The sequence below is a fragment of the Nicotiana attenuata genome, chromosome 10, assembly GCF_001879085.1.
Source record: "Nicotiana attenuata strain UT chromosome 10, NIATTr2, whole genome shotgun sequence".
Classification (NCBI taxonomy): Eukaryota; Viridiplantae; Streptophyta; class Magnoliopsida; order Solanales; family Solanaceae; genus Nicotiana; species Nicotiana attenuata.
The window spans coordinates 34,699,606-34,724,105 of record NC_031998.1 but is presented as its reverse complement, the minus strand read 5'-3'; the positions used below and the strand labels follow the sequence as shown (position 1 = coordinate 34,724,105).

The 24,500-nt window shown below is 39.8% G+C and overlaps 1 protein-coding gene across 2 annotated transcripts; it reads right to left on the bottom strand.

Moving 5' to 3' along the window:
- LOC109233270 (F-box/LRR-repeat protein 25-like) lies at positions 14,098 to 17,028 on the bottom strand. 2 transcript variants are annotated; one of them, XM_019399082.1, is made up of 3 exons: positions 16,000 to 17,028; positions 15,369 to 15,539; positions 14,098 to 14,628 (listed from the first exon to the last, which is right to left on the bottom strand). In XM_019399082.1, exons 1-3 carry the CDS (start codon positions 16,972 to 16,974, stop codon positions 14,323 to 14,325), a joined length of 1,452 nt encoding a protein of 483 aa, XP_019254627.1. In that variant the 5' UTR covers positions 16,975 to 17,028; the 3' UTR covers positions 14,098 to 14,322. The 2 variants fall into 2 exon arrangements, with proteins under 2 accessions (XP_019254627.1, XP_019254628.1); XM_019399083.1 differs by lacking the exon at positions 15,369 to 15,539.

Here is a 24,500-nt window from a genome sequence, read left to right as displayed (position 1 = left end):
GATGAAGAAACAACACTTAGAGGCCACCATTAAGGACTTAGTCAATTACAAGTTGTGTTTAAATTAGCCTATATAGATTATTTTATTTCCCTCTTGTTTTTTTTTCTTGCATTTAGTTAACTAGCGAGGATTCTTGAAACTGAAGACTCCACCTGTTTTACTTTACATTGCACGTTTTTTTATTGATGTTTCTCCTTCTTTCTTCTTTTTTTTTTCTCTTTTTGATCAGTACCAATAATTGTTTGCTTAGCCTGATGCGTTGACATTTACGTAATAAAACTTGGCTTTCTTTGAGACAATATTTTGAAACCAACTTTATATTACACTGTGCTGTCAATTCCAGATTTGTGCAGTCTCACCAAAAAAATTCATATCTTGGTGTAGGAACGTCAAAATAATGAACCGTTTGATTTATTGAATACTAGACTTCAAGATCTAGAACATATCCAAAATTCTCAATCAAACAACTTCAGAATCGTCCTAGATAATATTTTGAAATCAACTTTATGTTGCAGCAGGCTATCAATTCCAGATTTGCGCAGTCTCACCAAAAAATTCATATCTTGGTGTAGAAATATCGAAATTGCAAACCGTTTGATTTCAATAAAACCAGACTTCAAGATCTAGAACATATCTAAAATTCTCAATCAAACAACTTCAGAATCGTCCCAGATAATATTTTGAAATTAACTTTATATTGCACCACGCTATCAATTCCAGATTTGTGCAGTCTCACCAAAAAATTCATATCTCGGTGTAGAAATATCGAAATTGCAAACCGTTTGATTTCAAGAAAACTAGACTTCAAGATCTAGAACATATCCACAATTCTCAATCAAACAACTTCAGAATCGTCCCAGATAATATTTTAAAATCAACTTTACATTGCACCACGCCATCAATTCCAGATTTGCGCAGTCTCACAAAAATTCATATCTTGGTATGGAAGCCTCGAGATCGGAAGATGTCTTACTTGCCATCAATCGAAATTTAAGAGCCATATTCTCACAAATATCTTGAGTTCAAGCCTGATTGAATTTGAAACGTTGTGCCAAGCAATCTTTTCCTTGTACTTGTATTTTCTTTTGATGTCTCTCTTCTCTTCCCCCCTTTTTTTTAAGGCAGAGGGCGGACTTGGAGACCAACAAACTTGAAGGTTTGGCGAACCTGAAGACTTAGAGAATCCCTGGACTTTAATGCAAATACTTGACATCCTTCTAAATTGGCCTATTGAAGATATCAATTTACCATGGAGGGTTGCCCCCTTTAAATCAAATGAGGTCAAAGTTCAGTAGGAGGATGTCATTTCAGCTTGATCTTACATTCCTTCATACTTCGTTCGAACAACAATTGGGGCAATATGTATCTTTTGAACTTATGCGACTGAACTTAGAATGAAACTCTAAGCTGCCTACGTACCTCGGTAAAGAGGATCAAGTCATACCATAGTTCAGACCGGGTAGATTTTTTTTTTACTTTTTTTTATGTCCTAACTTTTGCCTAGGCCGCCTCTTTCGAGATTTTCAACCTAGCGGACTTTTTTTTTTACGTCCTAACTTTTGCCTAGGCCGCCTCTTTCGAGATTTTCAACCTAGCGGACCTTTTTTTAATTTTATTTTTTTATATATATATGGGGCTGTGCACAGTTTAGACTCATGCGGGCTAGGAGTGTAGCAACATGCAGTTTAGGCTCGTGCGTCAAGGAGCGTTGCAACTTCAAGGATAATACTTCTTCAAAAACTTGCCATTGACAGGGCCGATTCTCATGCCATCTGCATCAACCAGCTTGTAAGCCCCACTTGAGTAAGCTTCTTGTACGACATATGGCCCATCCCATTTTGAAGTGAACTTCCCTACAGGTTTATGGAAAGTAATTATGGGTCTTCGTACGGCAAGGACTTGATCTCCTACTTGAAAGGATCTCGGGCGAACTCTTTTATTGAAGGCGCGAGATAATCGAGCTTGATAACATTCAAGACTCTGTTGAGCTTCCAACCTCTTTTCATCAAGAGCTTCCAACTCTGCTAATCGAAGTCGAGCATTTTCTTCATCAGCGATCCCTTCTTGAATAGCCAGTTGTAATGAAGGTATTTGACGCTCAAGTGGCAAGACGGCTTCGACTCCATAAACCAGTGAATAAGGAGTCGCTTGTGTTGGCGTGCGGTGAGTCGTCCTATATGCCCATAGAGCTTCTTCCATACGGTCATTCCAATCTCGTTTGGATTTGGAGACGACTTTCTTTAGCAAGTTGTATAGAGTTTTGTTGAATGCCTCAGCTAGACCATTGGCGGCAGCATTGTACATCGAAGAGTTACGTTGCTTGAAGCCAAAGAGATCGCAAATCTTGTTCATCAACCTATTATCGAATGGCTTTCCATTATCCGTTATTATGTAGCGAGGAATGCCAAACCAATAAATAATGTTTACTCGGATGAAACTTGCAACATTTTCCTTCTTTACTTCCTTAAGAGCAACAGCTTCAGCCCATATTGAGAAGTAGTCAGTTGCAGCCAAGATGTATAGGTGCCCACCAGAGGACTTTGGCAGTGGTCCAACAACATCCAATCCCCAAGCGTCAAACAGCCAGGATGCAACAGTCGGGTGCAACACTTCAGGAGGTAGATGAATAAAATTCGCATGGAATTGACAAGCCTTTCATCTTCGAGCGTAGTCCAAGCAATCTATTACCATCGTTGGCCAATAATATCCCATCCTTTTTATATGGAAATGGAGCTTTGGTCCAGACTGGTGTGACCCACATACCCCAGAATTTGCCTCTTGCAAAGCTTGGAGAGCTTCTTCTTCTCCTAGGCATCGCAAGAGTACTCCCTCGAACGACCTTCTGTATAGAGTATCCTTGTCGTAAAGGAAGCGAGGTGCACGACGACGAATTTCAGTCCTTCTCCTCGGATTTTCTGGAAGTATCCCATAGCATAAGTAGTCGATAATGGGTTGTTGCCATTCTTCTTTCTCAACTTCAGAAACAGCAACAAGATGCTTGAGTTCGTTTTCTTCATCTTCAGCCTCATTTGGCGGCGGTACTACCCATTTTTGGCAGACAGTAAATTGTGCTTGGTTAGGCAGGGTTAATGATGAAGCTAGAGCAGCTAAAGCATCAGCCTTCTTATTTTCTTTCCTTGGCACATGCTGAATAGTCACATCACCGAGCCACCCCATCAACTTTTTAGCGTAATTATGATATGGGCATAGTTCGGGCTTCTTAACCTCGTAACTACCCAAAAGTTGATTGACCACTAACTGGGAGTCACCAAAGACTTGCAATTGCAATTGCTTCATATCAACGGCCATTTCAACCCCAAGTATTAATGCTTGATACTCACCAACATTGTTGGAATAGAGTTGTGCCAAGGTGAAGGAGTAGGGAAAGACTTCACCTTGGGGAGTGAGAAATACTACGCCAACCTGGCTCCCCCACGATGCGCAGCACCATCAAAGTACATCTTCCATGGAGGTTGAACTTCAACGACCATTGCGTCCTCATCAGGTAGTTCATCAGTTAGCTCCCAGTCATCAGGTATCGGATGATCTGCCAAGAAGTCCGCTAACGCTTGTCCTTTTATAGCCTTTTGAGGGATGTACAAAATTTCAAATTGTTGAAATTGGAGGTACCACCTTGCTAGTCGATCACTAAAGACATGTTTTGACATCACAAACTTGATGGGATTCGCTCTAGAAACCAAACGAACGACATGAGCTTGAAAGTAGTGCTTCAACTTTTGAATTGAGAAGACTAGCGCCAAACACAACTTTTCAATTGGCGAATAATTCAGCTCGTTCGGTGTCATCATCCTGCTCAAGTAGTAAAGAGAGTTTTCTTTCCCTTCACTATTTTCTTGGGCCAACAGTGCTCCAACAGACCTTTCTTGTGCCGCAATGTATAGTATCAATGGCTTTCCAGGTATAGGGGCTGCTAAAACTGGAGGCTTCATCAAGTAGGATTTAATGCTTTCGAAGGCATTGCTACAAGCTTGGTCCCACTTGAAAGGAACTCCTTTCTTCATGAGGCGGCTAAATGGTTGGCACCTCCCAGCCAGGTTTGATATGAATCTTCTAAGGTATGCTAGCTTTCCTTGCAGACTTTTTAATTCATGGATATCTCGAGGCTCAGGCATTTTCAAAATGGCATCCACTTTGGCTTGATCAATTTCGATCCCTCAATGTCGGACAATGAAACCAAGGAACTTTCCAGAAGTAACTCCAAAGGCACATTTTAAAGGATTCATCCTAAGTTGGTACCTCCGGAGCAATTCAAATACCATCCTCAAGTCTTTCATGTGGTCGCCCTTCTCTCTTGATTTCACCACCAAGTCGTCAACATAGCATTCGACATTTTTGTGGAGAAGATCGTCGAAAATATTATGCATAGCCCTTTGGTGAGTAGCACCGGCGTTCTTCAAGCCAAAAGGCATTACCTTATAGCAATAAATACCCTTTGGGGTACGGAATGCAGTAAGCACTTCATCTTTTGGTGCCATACGTATTTGGTTATAGCCCGATGAACCGTCCATAATTGACATTGCCTCGTACCTAGTAGTAGCATCGATCATCAGTTCCAGAATGGGAAGCGGGAACTCATCTTTCGGACACGCATTGTTAAGATCCCTAAAGTCAACGCACACTCGAATCTGGCCATTTTTCTTCCTTACGGGGACAATACTTGAAACCCATGTTGGGTATTTAATTTCACGAATAAAGCCAGCTTCGATGAGTTTGTTAACTTCTGTTTCAATCAAGGGAACCAAGTCCGGCCTAAAACGCCTTTGAGCTTGTTTAACAGGACGAGCACCATTTTTGACTACAAGGTGATGGACTGCTACTTTCGGGTCCAAGCCAGACATCTCTTTGTAACTCCAAGCAAAGACATCCCTGAACTCTTTGAGTAACTCAATATAAGTGCCCTCTTCATCAGCTTCTAGTAAAGCACTTAGGTAGGTAGGTCTTGGTTCTTCATCGGTGCCAAGGTTAACTTCTTTTAAGGCATCAACTGTCGTCTTCACTCCTTCTTCAAGTTTAGGTGGAGCATCTTTCGCATCTTCATCTTCTTGAGGGTCCCCATCATTGAAGGATATGTGATAACACGGCGAAACATCCTCCAATTCTGCATTATCTTCCATTTAAGATGGAATGCTATTCTCAACTTGTACAGTAACATGATACGAAGAACCCACACTTTCTTCATCTTCATCACGTTCATTAGTATAGACCACAGTATATGGCTTTACCTTCAGTACTTCTTTACATGAAACCACAAGTTTTGTTTGTCGCCTCATTCTAGAAGGAACCAAACTTTGGAAATCCTTAGAGATCTCATGGATTTTGGGTGAAGCGGGTGTTCTTATGCTTTGAAAATTTCTCCCGAACTTGTTCCCCTTCTTTAATGAACCCATCTCTCAAATCAGAAGTTCTCACNTAAGGGAGTTTTTCCATTTAAAGTGACATTATTCGAAATGGGATTATTTATTTATGTTTAGAGTCGCCACTTGGGATAGGACTGGCTTTTGGTATCCCAAGTCACCGGTTTAACTTGAATCCCAGATCGAGGAAAATTTTGACTTCCCATTTGGAGTCTGCGAACCAGAAATTCTGAATAAGGAATTCTGTTGACCCGAGGGAAGGTGTTAGGCACCCCCGGATCCCGTGGTTCTAGCATGGTCGCTTAAATTATTATAATTAGCTAAAAATCTGATTTTAATACATGTTTTAACTTATGTGCTTTTTAAATTTAAACCGCTTTTATTATTTTTTTTAAAAGAGATTTGCAATGTCGTGAAAACATGTCTCGAACCACGTCACATAAATGCACCTGTAGTCTTCGACACATTTCAACTTCGTTGGGATTTGGATTTGGGTCACATAAATGCACATCCTAGTTTAAGAAAGTAACTTTTAAAATAGCGCGCTTCAAATTTGCGAGGGCCATGGAAAATTCAACTAATGGCACACCTCGATTTCTAAAGAGTTAGTATTAATTATATGAGGGCCATGGGAAGTATGGAAATTTAATCCTTGGTTGAGCTTCGGTGAAGATAGACTAAGGATAATTATAATCAGTTCCATAAATTGCTCGTGTAGGCTCATGGAGCAAATCCCAATAGACTTCAGGGCACTGGCCTAACATTGTAGTACTGGAGTCCATTTACTCCAAGCTCCATAAAAAGCAACTAGTCATAATGTATAAGAAATATGGCAGAATCCAAATCATTAATTACAAAGACTAAACATCCACAACTTTTGCATAATCAAATGAAAGTGAATATTTAAGCATTTAATGCTCCACAAATAATTTTATGTTAGCCAAGAGTATCACTGTTTATAGCGAGGCATCTTCTAACAACTCGTCCGCAATTATTCGACTTCACAGACAGAGATAGAAACAATTCCACACGCATTCGATTGTTTAAAACTGAGTCCACAACATCAAGTTATCCAGTATACAAAGTAAACGAGTTCTCTTTAACATACGGTGCTTAAATTGCAAATCTGTCATTCACGGCAAGGAAATAAACAACATCCAGAAGTAGATCAATTTACATAATAGTTGGAATTTTATTTTTAACTCAAATCTGGAAATTTGAACCCCAGATGAAATTTTTTAATCTCAACACATTCAAACACTTAATTCTCATGCCTTTTCATATTAGATAGTGATACAAATCAGATTGACATAGAATTTGAATCACATTTTTCATGAATAACAAAATTCAATTGCTTCACAAATTCAATAAAGATTCAATCACGTACTCAAACAATAAGTCGACATTTCATAGAGAAAACAGAAGAATTTATTCGTATTAGCCAAAATATAAGACGATTCCACAAGTAAATACCTGGTTATACAAAAACCAATTTAAAGGGCTGGATAAAGGTGAAATACAGAAGGTTGAGACTCAGCAACCAGCGCAGTCCAAACCAGTAAGCAAGCAACTCATCTACAGCTTCTAATAACCCAGAACGAAAAGAAATCGAGCTTCGAAATCAATTCTTCTTCAAATCTCCATTGAAAACTCAAGTTTTCTTTCCATTTTTAGCTTCTGATTTTCCGATTTGGGATGCCATTTTCGAATCTAAAATGCTGGGTTTTTTTTTTGTTTTTGTTGAAGGGAGCGATCTTCTCTGTGTTTAGAAGAAGAAGGAATCGAAGACCCGAGGAGGGATCTGCGCCGTTGTTCTGTTCTCTGTATGTTTTGAGAAAATGAAGAAGATCGAGAGAGCAGGGACAAGGTGAAAGCTGCGCTAGCCTTGGAAAAATCTGATAATCTGTGTGTTTATTTAGGGATTAGGTACTATTATATAGGGTAGGGATTAGGTTAGGGGTATGGGCCTATGAATTATGGGCTTGAGAATTATGAGCTAGGTAAGAAAATTTGGGTACAAGAACTAGCTCAATATCCAAACAAATCTTTTCTTCAAATTACTTTTCTTATTTTTCTTTTCTTTAATTAAAAATCCTAAAATTAAAATCCTAGGTTATCTAAAAATGTGAAATTAAACTAATTAGCTAATTATAAAAGCTACTTAATCCTAAATTAAAAGAGAAAAAATCAATAAAAGGAAAAGGTGTAAAAATGAAGCCTTTTTTATGATTTTCAAACTTTTATAAAACAAGTAAGTACTAGCTAATTCTAAAAATGAAAAAAAAAAATTTAAATGTAATGCATGATATTTTTTGTATTTTTTCATGATTTAAATAAAATTAAACATGCAAGAAAAAATGCAACATGTTAATAAAATCTATAAAAATTCCTAAAATGGCAATTAATTATAACAATATTCTATCTTCTTGGATTTTATAGGAGTATTTCATATAGGGCAAAAATCACGTGCTTACAGTATTTGACGCTTAAGTGGCAAGACGACTTCGACTCCATAAACGAGTGAATAAGGAGTCGCCTGTGTTGGAGTGCGGTGAGTCATCCTATACGCCCATAGAGCTTCTTCCATACGGTCATTCCAATCTCGTTTGGATTTGGAGATGACTTTCTTTAACAAGTTGCATAGAGTCTTGTTGAATGCCTCAGTTAGGCCATTGGCGGCAGCATTGTACATCGAAGAGTTACGTTGCTTGAAGCCAAAGAGATCACAAATCTTGTTTATCAACCTATTATCGAATGGCTTTCCATTATCCGTTATTATTTAGCAGGAATGCCAAAGAGATAAATAATGTTTACTCGGATGAAATTTGCAACATTTTCCTTCTTTACTTCCTTGAGAGCAATAGCTTCAGCCCATTTTGAGAAGTAGTCGGTTGCGGCCAGGATGTATAGGTGCAAACCAAAGGACTTTGGCAGTGGTCCAACAACATCCAATCCCCAAGCGTCAAACGGTCAGGATGCCACAGTCGAGTGCAACACTTCAGGAGGTTGGTGAATAAAATTCGCATGGAATTGACAAGCCTTGCATCTTCGAGCATAGTCCAAGCAATCTTTTACCATCGTTGGCCAATAATATCCCATCCTTTTTATATGGAAGTGGAGCTTTAGTCCAGACTGGTGTGACCCACATACCCCAAAATGCGCTTCTTGCAATGCTTGGAGTGCTTCATCTTCCCCTAAGCATCGCAAGAGTACTCCCTCGAATGATCTTCTGTATATGGTATCTTTGTAGTAAAGGAAGCGAGGTGCACGACGACGAATTTCAGTCCTTCTCCTCGGATTTTCTGGAAGTATCCCATAGCATAAGTAGTCGATAATGGGTTGTCGCCATTCTTCTCTCTCAACTTCAGAAATAGCAACAAGATGCTCGAGTTCGTTTTCTTCACCTTCAACCTCATTTGGCGGCGGTACTACCCATTTTTGGCAGACGGTAACTTGTGCTTGGTCAGGCAGGGCTAATGATGAAGCTAGAGCAACTAAAGCATCAGCCTTCTTATTTTCTTTCCTTGGCACATGCTGAATAGTCACATCACCGAGCCACCCCATCAACTTTTTAGCGTAATCATGATATGGGCGTAGTTCAGGCTTCTTAACCTCGTAACTACACAAAAGCTGATTGACCACTAACTGGGAGTCACCAAAGACTTGCAATTGCAATTGCTTCATATCAACGACCATTTCAAGCCCAAGTATTAATTATTGATATTCAGCAACATTGTTGGAACAGAGTTGTGTCAAGGTGAAGGAGTATGGCAAGACTTTACCTTGGGGAGTGACAAATACTACGCCAGCCCCGGCTCCCCCACGATGCGCAGCACCATCAAAGTACATCTTCCATGGAGGTTGAACTTTAACGACCATTGCATCCTCATCAGGTAATTCATCAATTAGCTCCCAGTCATCAGGTATCGGATGATCTGCCAAGAAGTCTGCCAATGCTTGTCCTTTTACAGCTTTTTGAGGGATGTACAAAATCTCGAATTGTTGAAATGGAGGTACCATCTCGCTAGCCGATCACTAAGAACAGGTTTTGACATCACGAACTTGATGGGATTTGCTTTAGAAACAAGACGGACAACATGAGCTTGAAAGTAGTGCTTCAACTTTTGAATTGAGAAGACTAGCGCCAAACACAACTTTTCAATTGGCGAATAATTCAGCTCGTTCGGTGTCATCATCCTGCTCAAGTAGTAAAGAGAGTTTTCTTTCCCTTCACTATTTTCTTGGGCCAACAGTGCTCCAACAGACCTTTCTTGTGCCGCAATGTATAGTATCAATGGCTTTCCAGGTATAGGGGCTGCTAAAACTGGAGGCTTCATCAAGTAGGATTTAATGCTTTCGAAGGCATTGCTACAAGCTTGGTCCCACTTGAAAGGAACTCCTTTCTTCATGAGGCGGCTAAATGGTTGGCACCTCCCAGCCAGGTTTGATATGAATCTTCTAAGGTATGCTAGCTTTCCTTGCAGACTTTTTAATTCATGGATATCTCGAGGCTCAGGCATTTTCAAAATGGCATCCACTTTGGCTTGATCAATTTCGATCCCTCAATGTCGGACAATGAAACCAAGGAACTTTCCAGAAGTAACTCCAAAGGCACATTTTAATGGATTCATCCTAAGTTGGTACCTCCGGAGCAATTCAAATACCATCCTCAAGTCTTTCATGTGGTCGCCCTTCTCTCTTGATTTCACCACCAAGTCGTCAACATAGCATTCGACATTCTTGTGGAGAAGATCGTCGAAAATATTCTGCATAGCCCTTAGGTAAGTAGCGCCAGCATTCTTCAAGCCAAAAGGCATTACCTTGTAGCAATAAATACCCTTTGGGGTACGGAATGCAGTAAGCTCTTCATCTTTGGTGCCATGCGTATTGGTTATAGCCCGATGAACCGTCCATAAATGACATTTCCTGTACCCCAGTNCTTGCTTTTCATGCCATCATCAGCTTTCAGCTCCTTCACAATGCGGTTCTTCAAGTAGAACTTTGCATCGGCGAAGTGTGACTCAGCCTGGGTGAATGGCTCGTCATCAGCAACTACCGTCTTCTCGACTTCACCCTCGTAGTATTTTAAACATTGATGGTAGGTAGATGGAACTACTTTATTCTCATGTATCCAAGGCCTCCCAAGCAAAACATTGTATGAAGTCTTCGCGTCGATCACATGCAGCCATGCACTTGATTGCATATCTTCAATAGTGATTCCCAGCCTGATCGCGCCTATGGCTCTTTGCCCCCCTTGGTTGAATCCTTGGATCATCACACGACTTTCTGAGAGTTCGTTCATGGGAATACCAAGTTCTTTCACAGTGTAGATTGGCAAAATGTTCACTGAGGATCCTCCATCAACCAAAATCCGATTTACCCTTTCATCGCGCATATAGCCAACCAGGTAATGGGCGGTTATGAGGAGTGTCACCTAGCAAAAGATCGTCATTTGTGAACGTGACCTTTTCCTCACAAGCATTAACTTCTTGAGGAGTGGACTCGATGGGCTTTTCCGAAGATGGTGCCAACGGTAGGTCATCACTCTTTTCTTCCCCTTTGTCAGCATGGCAACAAGAGGCATCAATGCCCTCATGGCAAATCTTCGTGCGGAACCAACTTGGTAAAAACTCCTCCAAGGTCATTGGATTTCATGGCTTTTGAGAATGGTGCATCTCCACTTTTGCTTTCTTCAAATACTTAACTGGATCCCATCTCCTTGGTCTTTTCACCATCATTTTCCTTGTTGGTTGTTCTATTGATTCCTTTCGTGGGCTCCTTTTGTGGTGCCTACGACGAGTTACCAATGTCCAACCTTCATCATCATCAGGTTGATTGACTTCAGCTTTGTCGCTCTCCAGTGATTCTTCATCTTTACTTTCTTTACAACTACATAATTCATCCGGACTGAATGAGCCAAAGGTGATAGAGACTTGGTTTGAGCTTGCTTTCTCATCTTCAAGCACGATCTTCTTTTCGCGAGCCAAGTCCATGACTTTGTCCTTGAAGACAAAGCACTTCTCTAGAGGGTGGCTTACAAGTCGGTGATATTTGCAGTAATTTGGGTCATTTGTTTTCCCAGCTTCATTTGGTCGCTTCATCTCCGGAAGCTCAATAAGATTTAACTCGAGGAGTTCTTCGAAAATGGCTGGCACATCAGAATCCAGGAATGGGTACTCTTTCTCTTGCATTTCTTTTAGAGTCAACTTTCCACCCGGCTTATCGTGAAAAGAAGTGGATTTCATACTCTGCTTCTTGTTCACCTTCGTCGTGAACTTCATAGGTGACATGTTGACATTCATAACTTCTTTGCTTTCACACTTGGGTACGAACTTGCCCCACTTCCTGACTTCTTGATTGTCATTCCCTTTACGAGGTTCGTAGATGGACAGCCTTTCATTTCCGGCGCAGGCCGTGCTCAATTCCATGTCATGGGCACGAGTTGCAAGTTCTTTAAACGCGCCAGGCTTGATACCTTGCAAGATGTAGAGCAATCCCCAATGCATGCCTTGGATGCACATCTCTATGCCTGAAGCTTCACTAAGCCTGTCTTTGCAGTTGAGGCTTGCATTCCTCCACCGATTGATAAAGTCGATAATTGGTTCTCCCTTTTGTTGACGAGTATTTGTAAGTTCTATCATACTCACAGCACGTCTCGTACTATAAAAGCGATTGAGGAACTCTTGCTCTAGTTGATCCCAACTATCGATAGATCCAGCCTCGAGGTCCGTGTACCAGTCAAAAGCATTTCCTTTTAGCGAGCGGACAAACTGCTTGATGAGGTAATCTCCATAAGTCCCAGTATTGTTGCACGTCTCCACGAAGTGCGCAACATGTTGTTTTGGGTTACCTTTACCATCAAACTGTTGAAACTTCGGAGGTTGATAGCCAGCAGGCATCTTCAACATATCAACCCTTGCAGTGTACGGCTTTGCATATGTAAGGGAGGATTTGGCAGCAACTTCATATTTGTTCTTAATGGTTCCTTCAATGAACTCCTTCAACTGATCGATTGGAGTCATCCCTTCAGATGAGACAGGGATAGCCTTAGTGGATGCTGCTTGCCTTGGGGGAGTCACTCTCTAGAATCTCTGGGAGCTTGCCGGGTGCATGGGTGGATTCTTCTTCCATCAAGATTCCCACCCTGTCTGTTAGCTTGTCAATTCTAGCCTCTTGATTTTGCATACATTTGGTCAAGCCAGTGATTGCTTCCGTCAAGTTTGCCAACTGCTCCTCCATAGATAAAGTGTTTGTCACCATGGCTTGCATGATTGTCGTGGACGACGGAGAGTAGCATGAATTTTCACACAGATTGATCCTTGATTGGGTCACGCTATGTGGTGTAAGTGCGGAGGATCCATCACTTGAAGCATCATCATCTTCCTTCAGAGCAGAGTGCTTGGATCCAGAGAGGTCAAGCAGAGCAAGAGTTTTCTTGATCTTTTCAGCAACATTGCTTCCCCCTTCAGATGCGTTTGTGGAAGATCTTGCTCCTTTTGAGGATGAAGATCCGAAAACAGGGGTTGACGCGGACGGCACTTGGGGTGCTTGTTGTCCTAAAGAGCTTGCTTTGCTCCTCATAACTGGTCCAAAGCTTCCGAAGGTAACATCGAGGATGCTTTCTACATCAGCATAGAACCTGGAGTTAGCAGCCTCGGTGGAAGTTGAACCGGAGTTGATTTTCTTTGAAGCCATTTCAATGTTCTTGGACTTGGTGATTGAAAAGTTGAGATGAGAGGTTGATATTGTCCCACTGGGCGTGCCAGAATTTGTAGACAATAAATTTGCATCGAGAAAATAAAATCAAGACCGAAAAATATTGCAACAATCGTAGTATTTTATTTCAAATATTTGAGTGTTACAATCTCTATAAATCCTCTGATTCTTCTTTTCAATGGTAAATAAATTCAAGGGCCTTTGAGCTTGATCTTGAATCTATGTTTGTTGCCACGAACAATGATCTTGTTCTTGAGCTTGAGCTTGATTGCTTGAGCTTGAACTTGATTTGTTCTTCGTTCTTGAGCTTGAACTTGATTTGTTCTTCGTTCTTGAGCTTGAACTTGATTTCTTGAAATTGAACTTGAAGCATGAAACTTGTGGAGTAATTTGCAGCGTTTGATCCACGAGCTCTTTTTTGCTTCTTGTTATAACTTCTGGTGTCGTTTCTGAGTTATGAAGACCCCTATTTATAGTTGTGGAAGGGAGGAGTCATGATAAGAACAAACTCTTTCCGACCAATTGAAGTGTGACATGGCCGAATTTGATTGGCCAGAACATGTCACTTGCACACGTGGCGCGATTTCATTGGCCTTTCAGTGTGAATGGGCATGCTTTGTCATTTTGACACGTGGCATGGTCCTATTGGCTCTTCCGCTTGACTTGGCGCGCCACGTTATTTGACACGTGGCACCGGACCACCTTGGGCCTAATGAAATGGGCTCATCACTTTAGCTCAATTAAATGGGCTAGCCCAATGGATTAAGACTCACTTATTTAATCTGTATATATTGGACCTATATAATTAATTCATTTATATATTAGCCCATAATATTTATTTGGACCAATATATCTTGAATTTAAAATATAGTCCAAATTATTTTACGGATTTAATTTTAAAAATTTGCATGCCTACATAGCCAACAGGAAAAAACCCTTGGTCACATAATGAATCATGAAATACTGGTTTCAACCTTTAACTTGCCATAGTGCCAACACATGATCATGGTTCTGCAACACGAATAGAAGTTTACGTAACATTTAGAGCAAGATTTCTTACATGAGGATCAGAGAATAAACACACTGTTGCTTAGACATGAAGAACTACTAACAACTCCTTGGATACAGACAAGCAGAATCCTAACCATATCTATCAGCTACAAACCAGTTTCTAAATGAAATAACAGCTGTTAAGTACGTCGCAATCAATACAAACAAGAGGGCAAAAAGATTATAAATAACAAAAGACAACTGAAGCGTGCAAAGAGGATCTTGGAAAGCTTAGGAACTCTTGTTCCACTTCAACATAATCCCGGGGCACATCACTCCCTTCATATTTAGCAACAATGACCAACTTTTCTAGAGCTGTTGCATTCTCTAGCAAATATTTTACCAACCGAAGTACAAGATCATTTCCACTTAGTTTTCTATGAAAGTTAATGATCTTGATGGTCTTTAGGTGTAGCAATGAGCAGTTTTTATGTGCCTCAAACCTCCTGCTCTGTTCAACCTCTTTTGTGTAACTTAACAGCTGGTCCTGCAAGAAAAATCCGCTATATTAACCAGTTATTCTCCTAAGATGGAAGTAGAAAGTCAAGGAGTTACTTATGGATAGAATTAAAAAGGAGATGAATTTTCAGATTTAAGGAGCATGTCAAGTGCTTAGCAAATGTTACAAAGTGCTACATGCAAACAACAAATGGAATGTTTGAAAGCTTCATTGAAGCTGATCTTTCATCTCCTCACATGAAGGTGAGTACTACTACTACCCCTTGTTAAACATCTTTATCTACAACTACAACAAAGTTGACAACAGAACTGGATGACTTAGAGAATTGATAGTAATAAGATGAAGTTTCTGTCAAAGTACTATTTCCTTGAGGAAAATAAATTGAGAGCAGATTTAGCAAAGAGAAATGATCAACTTTTAAGACTAAAAGCAGATCCGGAACTTCTTGTAAAGTAGCATTAAAACCCTCAAATACTATTATTTTCACAGATTGGAGAACCCTCCAATACAAAAACACACTTTTTGCTTACTCATTAGAGGCTTATCTCCTGGAGTTTTGTCACAGTACTACCCCCCCCCCCCCCCCCTAACCTTTTATTATCATTTATGAAATATACCACCAAGGTGGATCAAATTTTAAATTCAGCGATTGTTTTCTCTTAAATACTTTAGATAAGAAATATATTGATACATATTGCCGTCTTCTACCATTACTAGTTGCTTGATAAATATGAAATAACAAGAATAAAGGTCTAAAAGGAACTTACTATTGGTTTGTGATTGTTCCAGTCAATGACCAATGTCTCAAGATCCGATGAACTCTGCAGAAAGCTATAAATTCCAACGAAGTCTAAGTGTTTTAATGCTGCGTTAAGTTTTAAGAATTTGCAGCCTGATGGTGGAGACCGCCACCCTCTCAGCTCCAGTATGGGAAAGCACTTATAAACCAAATACATAAACCAGAATATGTCAAACAAAGGAATGCAGCTCGCCAAATAAATGACATGCAAATTGTTGAATAATTTGTAAAAACAACTTGGATTATACGATAGTGTTTTGCCACAAGCCACATCAAAGTGTTCAAGGCTGGTCGGAAATCTAATTTGATTTTTAATCACTTGAAGAAACCGATTTTAAATCAATCGGAATTTTAAAAATTTATGTCCATTGCAAACTATTTATTCTCACAGTTCATCATTAAAATTTTTTGTTCAATAGCCAATGTCCAACCAAATGAGCAATGAGAATGTTATTCTTCAGTAGTTACAAACTTAGTTATCAGATTATCCTACGTAGTGGAACTGTTCATGTTACAAACCGATAAATTAATAGCAAATAAAAAGTCGCAAAATGAAAAAAGAAAATATGAATAATCAAAGACTCAAGAGTATGAATAACCTCGATGCACAAGGGACCCAATTCAAGATTCTCGACATGGCCAACGCTGAGAAGAAGTTCCTTCAAATATCTAAACTCCTTCTCCAATTTCTCTTCTTCATCTTCAAATTCAATAAAATCAACATTAAAATGAAGGACTGCAGTGACAAGTGAAGCCACATTGCTCTGCTGCAAGCGTATCTCATTGTATAAGAACCCGGAAAGTACAAAATTTTGAATATACGGGGCGAATATTTCAAGCCGATGGGTATCTTCGTCGTGCCATTGGCTATAACAATCATTTTCATCATTTAATATGATCAATTTTCTCAGCTTCACAGAGCTGATTTCCAAACGACTAATGCCCAGAACACTATCCAGTTCCAAGCTCTCCAAGTTAGGGCAACCCGACAATATCTTCTCCAACATATTATCCGTCAATTTCAGGTGACCAATTGAAAGAGAAACGAGACTGGTCCAGGTCACACTACCAGAAGGGTTTAGCTGGCAGCTGCCTAAAACCAAATTCCTCAACAACGTATTTTTATACGCAAATTGGGGAAACTTATACGCGCAATCTGGAAAATTGATAATACAAAATTTAAGTGTAAACTCTTCAACATTAGCAACTTTCATTGCAAAATGTACCCAAAAATCATAATCTTTAACAAGATACTCTTTGTATTTAACGGGAAAAACCCTAAATGCTTTGATTTTCTCACAAGACCTCCAATAATGAAGCTCTCTATTGATGGAAGCTACGAAAGCAAGAATTTTCTTTTTGGTTCTTTCATCATAGGGGTAATCGGGGACGCCGAAATTGAGTGACACTGAAACGGACTTCCAAAGAAACCGCCATCGCTGAGATAATACGCTGGTTCTCACAACTTCTTTTCCCTCCCCCAACATAGAGAGGATGTAAAGTAGAATCGCGTAGGGCAAATCACTGAGTCGGTCTCGATCTCCTCTCGCCATGATTTTCCTCTGCCTTTCCATGGAGTTTGAAGAGCAATGAGTAGAGGAGAAGATTGTAACTGATTCTGTATACGCGCTTTGGGCGTGTTTACCGTGTTAATAAGTAAATAATTTTTTAAAAATACACATGTATTATTAAACAATGCCTTTGAGTTATAAAAAAAATAAAATATATAACTTTATATATATATATATATATATATATATATATATATATATATATATATATATATATATGGTACGCGCGAATGAATATATTATTTAAAAATTTACAAAAATATTTTTGATTAATATATTTGAGTTATAAAATAAAATTTACAAAAATGTCGATCATTACTTTGCGAAGGGTGCCTTTTAGAGTACACACTTAGCGTGTCTACCAATATTTGACATTCAATTCTCGTGTGTCACTTTAAAAGTATTTATTGAAGTTGATATTGAACTAAAGAGTATTATAATTATGGATAATGGGTTAGTTTATATCTAATTAGTATTTAATAAAACATATATTTACATTTTAGTACATAAACTTTATAGGAGTGTTAGATTAAACAGTAACGGATATATTATTATATACTCCAAAAAATCAAATATATTTTTTCCACAAAAAGTATTTTTCTATTTCTTATTAAGATAGAATTAATTGCTTATAATTCTACAAGTAATTTAAACCTACAACAAAATAATAACTACTTTTTACTTATTCTCTAACTTAAATTGTCGAGAAAAAGTCTAACCTAGTGATAAAAGGCGTCTAATATCCAACAAGTGGATAATTTTGTTATGTAGAATATCCATGTTTGAATTAGAAATTAATAAATTAATTACCTTTTTTTTGGTCTTAGTTTAATAAACACTTTCAATATAAAAAATACGTCTTTGAAAGTGCATGTCAAGTTTGTGAATATTTAGTTTTTCTCGGATGCAAAATATAGTACCATATTTATAAATAGAAATACATTGAATTGAATTCCTACCTAGTACAAATATGGAAAAAATTGTTAACAAAAAATTAGTTGAAATCAAAGTCCTAAAATTACGAAAATAATTAATCCTAAATATTAGTGAATAATTAATTAAATGACTATTCCTAAATATTAGGAAAATTATTTGATATGACAATTTTATCCGGTATGAATTTTATTTTTAAAGGATAAAAAAGGCGAACGACATTTCGCTAACGAACTCCGTGTTGATCCCAAATCCAACCCGATGAAAGTCCTTAGAGTTTTGTAAAAATATCTTCTGAAAATTATTGTTATTTTTATACTTTAATGACGAACTAACAAGAAAAAGAAATACTTTTATCACGATGAAGCTGGCATGTAGCTCCTAATATTTATAATTTTAAATCAATTAAGATTTTACTTTAAATAAATTATTTACTCTAAATGAGTTTGTTAATTATTTTTTTTCTTTTTACAAAATATTCTAATAAAATGACAGCTTCCTATAGTTTCTAGATATGAACTTATTATTGTAAATTATTGACTATAGGAAGCTGACTCTAGTTTCTACATTTTGTAAAAAGAAAAAATAATTAACAATAACTGATTTATAGTAAATAATTTGTTAAAAGTAAATTCCTAATTGATTTAAACTTATAAATATTAGAATTGTCTACATAATTTAAATAAAGAGAAATCTAATAACTAAAATATTAGTTGATTTAAAAGTTTTAATATTAAATAAATAATTAAATATCATGAACAAAATTTGTATCCAAAATTATAAAATAATTAGATGATGAGGATAAATAAATGTTAAACTAACGTTGCAATCCTTATTAAATGCACATTCCTAATGTTTATATACGTGGAATAAGGAAAAAAAACTATAAACAAATTGTTTGAATGGTATAAGGTTAACTTAATTAATTTTGATGCCCTATATGTTAAAATTTCCGGTGTAATTGTTCTAAGTTAAGAAAATTTTAATAAAGTAAAGTATTAGTTGACTTTAAAGTATTAAATATTAGAGAAATATTTAAATGATTATTTTGTCTAGTGTAAATTTTATTTTAAAAGGGTAAAAAAGGCGAACAATATTTTGCTAAGGACCTTCGTGCGTACTAGTCTTATGATACACGCGTCGCGCGTGCGCCCTAGATTAATAGGTACTTAATTTTTGTTAGTAAAATTTAACATTTAATAAATACTAAAAGAATTATGAATTGCAATATTATGCAATAATAAAATAAAAATATAATTTTCTAAAGATGATGAATATTGATCCTATAACATTCTCTCGTGTCTTTTTTGTAAAGAGTATTGCTTTGTTATGAAATCATAAACTCATAATTATTGGTTATGTTTATTGCTTAGCTGCTAGACTGTGATGACCCAAAAGGTCATCACTTATTTTTTAACTACATTCTGTGTTTTCGAGGCCCTAAAAACCTCATTTAGCGTCACCTCGATTTGCGGGTGCAGTGCGGGCTCGTAGCCGAAAAGCCTAAATGTGAAAATCTGTGAAAAATGATAAATTTTGACTATAAAATAAATTAATTTGACTTCGGCCAATATTTTTGGTAAACGGACCCGGACTCATGATTTGAAGGTCCCGGAGGGTCCGTAGGAAAATATGGGACTTGGGCGTATGCCCGGAATCGAATTCCGAGGTCCCGAACCCGAGAAATAAATTTTTAAAGGAAATTGTTTTCTGAAATTGTTTAAGAAAATTTGAAATGAAATTTGATTAGAACATGATAGTATCGGGCCCGTGTTTTAGTTCCGGCGCCCGGTACATGTCTTATATATGATTTAAGATGTTTCTGTAAAATTTGGTGAAAAAACGGGCGTCGTTTGACGTGATTCGGACCTAAATTGCTAAATTTGATACTTGATGAAGTTTGAGAGAAAGTTCTTGATTTTGAGGTTTGATTCATTGTTATTGAGGTTATTTTGGCGATTTGATCGCACGGATAAGTTCGTCTGGTGTTGTTGAGTTAGTACGTGTGTTTGGTTAGGAGCCCCGAGGGCTCGAGTGTGTTTCGGATGTGATTCGGGAAGGTTTGAACTTAGGAAAAATTGCAGAAAATCTGCAACAGGTGCTCAGGCCTGTTGTTCTTCGCGATCGCGTAAGGTAAATGGGAACAGGGGAGGATTTGTCCATCGCGAACGCGAAGCCACAGTCGCGAACGCGGAGCTTTGGGGGATTGCTCATCGCGAACGCGACCTTCTACGCGAACGCGTAAGATCATCCGCGAACGCGAAGGTCAGGGGGGGTCAACCCTTCGCGAACGCGTGGAAGGACTTGCGATCGCGTAAGTCCACTTATTAGCAGCCCTTCGCGATCACAACAGTGTTCTCGCGAACGCAAAGAACACTGTCGCCCAGCACTTAAAACAGTAGCTAATACGGGAATTGTTTAAAATTTCATAACTTCTTCATCTCAACTCCAAATTGGGCGATTTTCGAAAGAGGATTTCACCATAAACTCATGGTATGTAATCTTAGACTCATTTTTTTTTATTTTCCATCAACACCCATTAGATTTCTAGGACTAAATCATGTGAATAAGGGTAGAAAATTAGGGATTTGGGTAGAACTAGGGCTTTTTGATTAATTGTGATTTAGACCTCGTTTTGGGGTCGAATTCTGAAAATAATTATATATTTGGGCTCGTGGGTGAATGGGTGATTTGATTTTGGTCCGAACCTCGTGTTTTGACCAAGCGGGTACGGGGTTGATTTTTGGATTTTTGGGAAGAATGATTAGAAAGCTATAATTAAGCATTGGAATTGGATTGTTTAGTATTTATTGATGTTATTAAGTCGATTGTGTATAGATTCGATTGGGCTGGAACCGAATTTGAAAGGAAAAGCGGTGTTTGAGGCTTGAGTTGGCCGTGGAAGTTCGAGGTAAGTGTTTGGTCTAACCTTAGCTTGAGGGATTAGGAGTTGAGTCCTATTTGCTATGTGGTATTAGTTGTGTACGACGTATAGGCATGGTGACGAGTATCTATACGTTGGTGTCTAGCATGACCGTGAGTCCTTATATTTGTGAATATCTTGATTTCGTTGTATTCTTCATGCTTGGGTGATGATTTCTAGTTGTTGTGGAAAGTTTGTGGAAGGAATTGAGACCTTTGAACATCTTGGAGCATTGGCTCGAGTTATATTATAAATTGTAAAAGTATATGGGATGATTGAACCCCTTTGGAGCATTGGCTCAAGTGGTAAAGCGAGTTATGAAGTAAAAGTGAAAGATAGAGAAAGAGTTATTGAAATGTTCCCTTGCCGTGATTTAATTGTTTAATTGTTGTTCCCTTGCTGGGATTTCTATATGTTCTTGTTTACTCCCTTGCCCTTGTTTGTGATTGTTGTTTGGGTGAGGAAGAGTGTTAAAGCACGAAGGGTGATGTCGTGCATTGTTGATATTGTGAGGAAAGAGTGTAAAGCACGAAGGGTGATGCCGTGCCGCACGATGTACCATTCTGTGGGATTATATTGATTACATGGTGAGGAGAGAGAGTAAAAGCACGAAGGGTGATGCCGTGCACATCTTTGATCAATAATTGTTTTGGTGAGGACGAGAGTAAAAGCACGAAGGGTGATGCCGTGCAAACTGTTGATTTCTGATCCTTGTTGATATTGGTGTAATGTTGTTCCTTTCTTTACTTGATGCCTTTCTATTCAGAACTGTTATCTCCCCCACAGCATGTTTCCCCTTCCCACATTGACTGGTTATTTCGGTATTTCTTTTGCCGTTGTATATAGTTAAACTGCATAGGTTTAATTGGTAGTCTGGTCCTAGCCTCGTCACTACTTCGCCGAGGTTAATCTAGGCACTTACCAGCACATGGGGTCGGTTGTGCTGATACTACACTCTGCACTGTGTGCAGATCCCGGAGCAGCTTTCGGACAGTAGTTGGAGGGCTTCCTTCAGTTCATCCGGAGACCCAAGGTAGACCTGCAGGCGTCCGCAGGCCCTGGCGTCTCCCTCTATCTCTATTCCCTGTTTCATTTTTTTTGTTTAGAAACAGTTTATTGTATTTTCTTCAGACCTTATATGTAGCGACTCTTAGACAGTTTGTGATACTGTGACACCAGATTTTGGGTATTTGAGGTTTTAGAAGTTGTAATAGACGTTGATTCTAGATATTTTATTGTTACTTTCCGCTTAATTATTTAAAGTTCCACTGATATCATGTTATCGTTTATATTTGTTAAAAAGAAGTAATTTGTTAACGAAGTAAGCAGTCAAGTTTTGGTTTGCCTAGCTCCCAATAGTAGGCACCATCACGACTCCCGAGGGAGGAAAATCCGGGTCGTGACAAGTTGGTATCAGAGCTCTAGGTTACATGGGTCTCACAGTTCATAAACAAGCTTAGTAGAGTCTGAGGGATCGGTACGGAGACGTCTATATTTATCCCCTAGAGGCTACCGAGTTTGGACAAATCTCACATTTGTTCTTTCTTGTCGTGCCATTTGGTTTCTCAACGCTAATTGAATTTCTACTCTGTTCTTTCGCATATGGCGAGAACACGCGCTTCCTCATCTACCGATCAGCAGCTCGAGCCCCCAGCAGCAGCTCCCGCGAGGGGCAGAGGGTGAGGCCGAGGCCTTGCTAGAGGCCGAGGTAGGGGCAGGGCTCAGTCCCGAGCAGCAGCACCGGCATCGGATCCTCAGGTTGACTTTGATGACGAGGTTCCGACTCCAGCAGTTCCGGTGGGCCCAGCTCAGGTCCTAGAGGGGTTTATTGCCACCCCAGTTCTTCAAGATGCTCTGGTCCGTCTAGTGGGCCTCATGGAGAGTGTCACCAGGGCAGGTTTACTTCCTGTAGCCCCAACCGTCTCTCAGGCTGGAGGAGGAGCCCAGACTCCTGCTACTCGCACTCCGGAGTAGGTAGCTCCCCAGTTTCAGACTCCAGCAGCTCAGCCAGTTGGAGCGTTTCAGCCGGGTGTGGTAGCTCAGACCGGCGATGGTGCAGCCATGTCTGCCGATGCTTTGTGGAGATTGGACAGGTTTACCAATCTCTTCACTACTACCTTCAGCGGTGCATCTACTGAGGATCCCCAAGATTATCTGGACAGTTGTCATGAGGTTCTTCGGAACATGGGGATTGTTGAGACCAATGAGGTTGATTTTGCTACATTTCGCTTGTCTGGATCCGCCAAGACTTGGTGGAGGGATTATTGCTTAGCTAGACCAGCGGGATCGCTAGCCTTGACATGGGAGCAGTTCACACAGCTATTTCTGGAGAAGTTTCTCCCTATTACACAGCGAGAGGCCTATCGGAGGCAGTTCGAGCGCCTTCAGTAGGGATCCATGACTGTCACCCAGTACGAGACCAGATTTATAGATTTGGCTCGCCATGCCCTTATTATACTTCCCACTGAGAGGGAGAGAGTGAGACGGTTTATTGATGGACTCATTCAGCCGATTTGTCTTCAGATGGCTAGAGAGGCTGGGAGTGAGATATCCTTCCAGGAGGCGGCCAATGTGGCCCGGAGAGTTGAGCTGGTTTTATCACAGGGGGGTGGTTACAGGGTAGACAAGATACCCCGTTAGTCAGGCAGATTCAGTGGTGCCTCGTCTGGAGGTAGAGATTCACATGGTAGAGGCCATCCTCCTACGCCTTATTAGTCAGCACTTCAGGTTTCTCACGGAGCTTCAAGCAGCCGTGGTCCCTAGATGTAGTATTCCAATCAGCAGTCCTACAGTGCACCACCTGCTCCTATCAGTGCACCGCCGCTTCAGAGTTTTTGGGGTGGTCATTCAGGTCGACAAGGCCAGCAGTCTCAGCAGCCGATGGCTTGTTACACTTATGGTGATTCGGGTCACATTGCCAGGTTTTGTCCCTCGAGCACCGAGCAGCTCTCAGCATCAGGGTTCTCGTGCCATGGTACAGGCACCAGATGTTCCACAGCCCGCCCAGCCAGCTAGAGGTGGGGGTAGAGGTTCTAGAGGTGGAGGTAGAGGAACTAGAGGTGGAGCTCAGGTCGCTAGAGGTGGAGGCCAACCAGCAGCAGGCCGACCCAGAGATGTGGTTCTGGGTGGTGAGGCCCAGCCCCGATGTTATGCTCTTCAGGCTGGGCCCGAGGCTGAGGCTTCAGATGTAGTTATTACAGGTACGGTTCTGGTTTGTGATAGAGATGCTTCAGTGTTATTTGATCCTGGGTCTACGTATTCGTATGTGTCATCTTATTTTGCACCGTATCTGGTCATGCCTAGTGATTCATTGAGTGTTCCTGTTTATGTCTATACCGGTGGGTGATTCTATTGTGGTCGATCGAGTCCATCGTTCTTGTATTGTGGTGATTGGGGGTCTTGAGACTCGTGTAGATTTGTTGCTGTTAGACATGGTTGACTTCGATATTATATTGGGGATGGACTGGTTATCACCTTACCACGCTATCCTGAACTGTCATGCCAAGACTGTGACCTTAGCTTTGCCGGGCATGCCTCGTTTAGAGTGGAGAGGGACTCCTAGTCATTCTACCCGCAGTGTTATCTCGTATATGAAGGCTCGGCGTAATGGTCGAGAAGGGGTGTTTGGTCTATTTGGCATATGTTCATGATTCGATGTTGAGGTTCCTTCTAT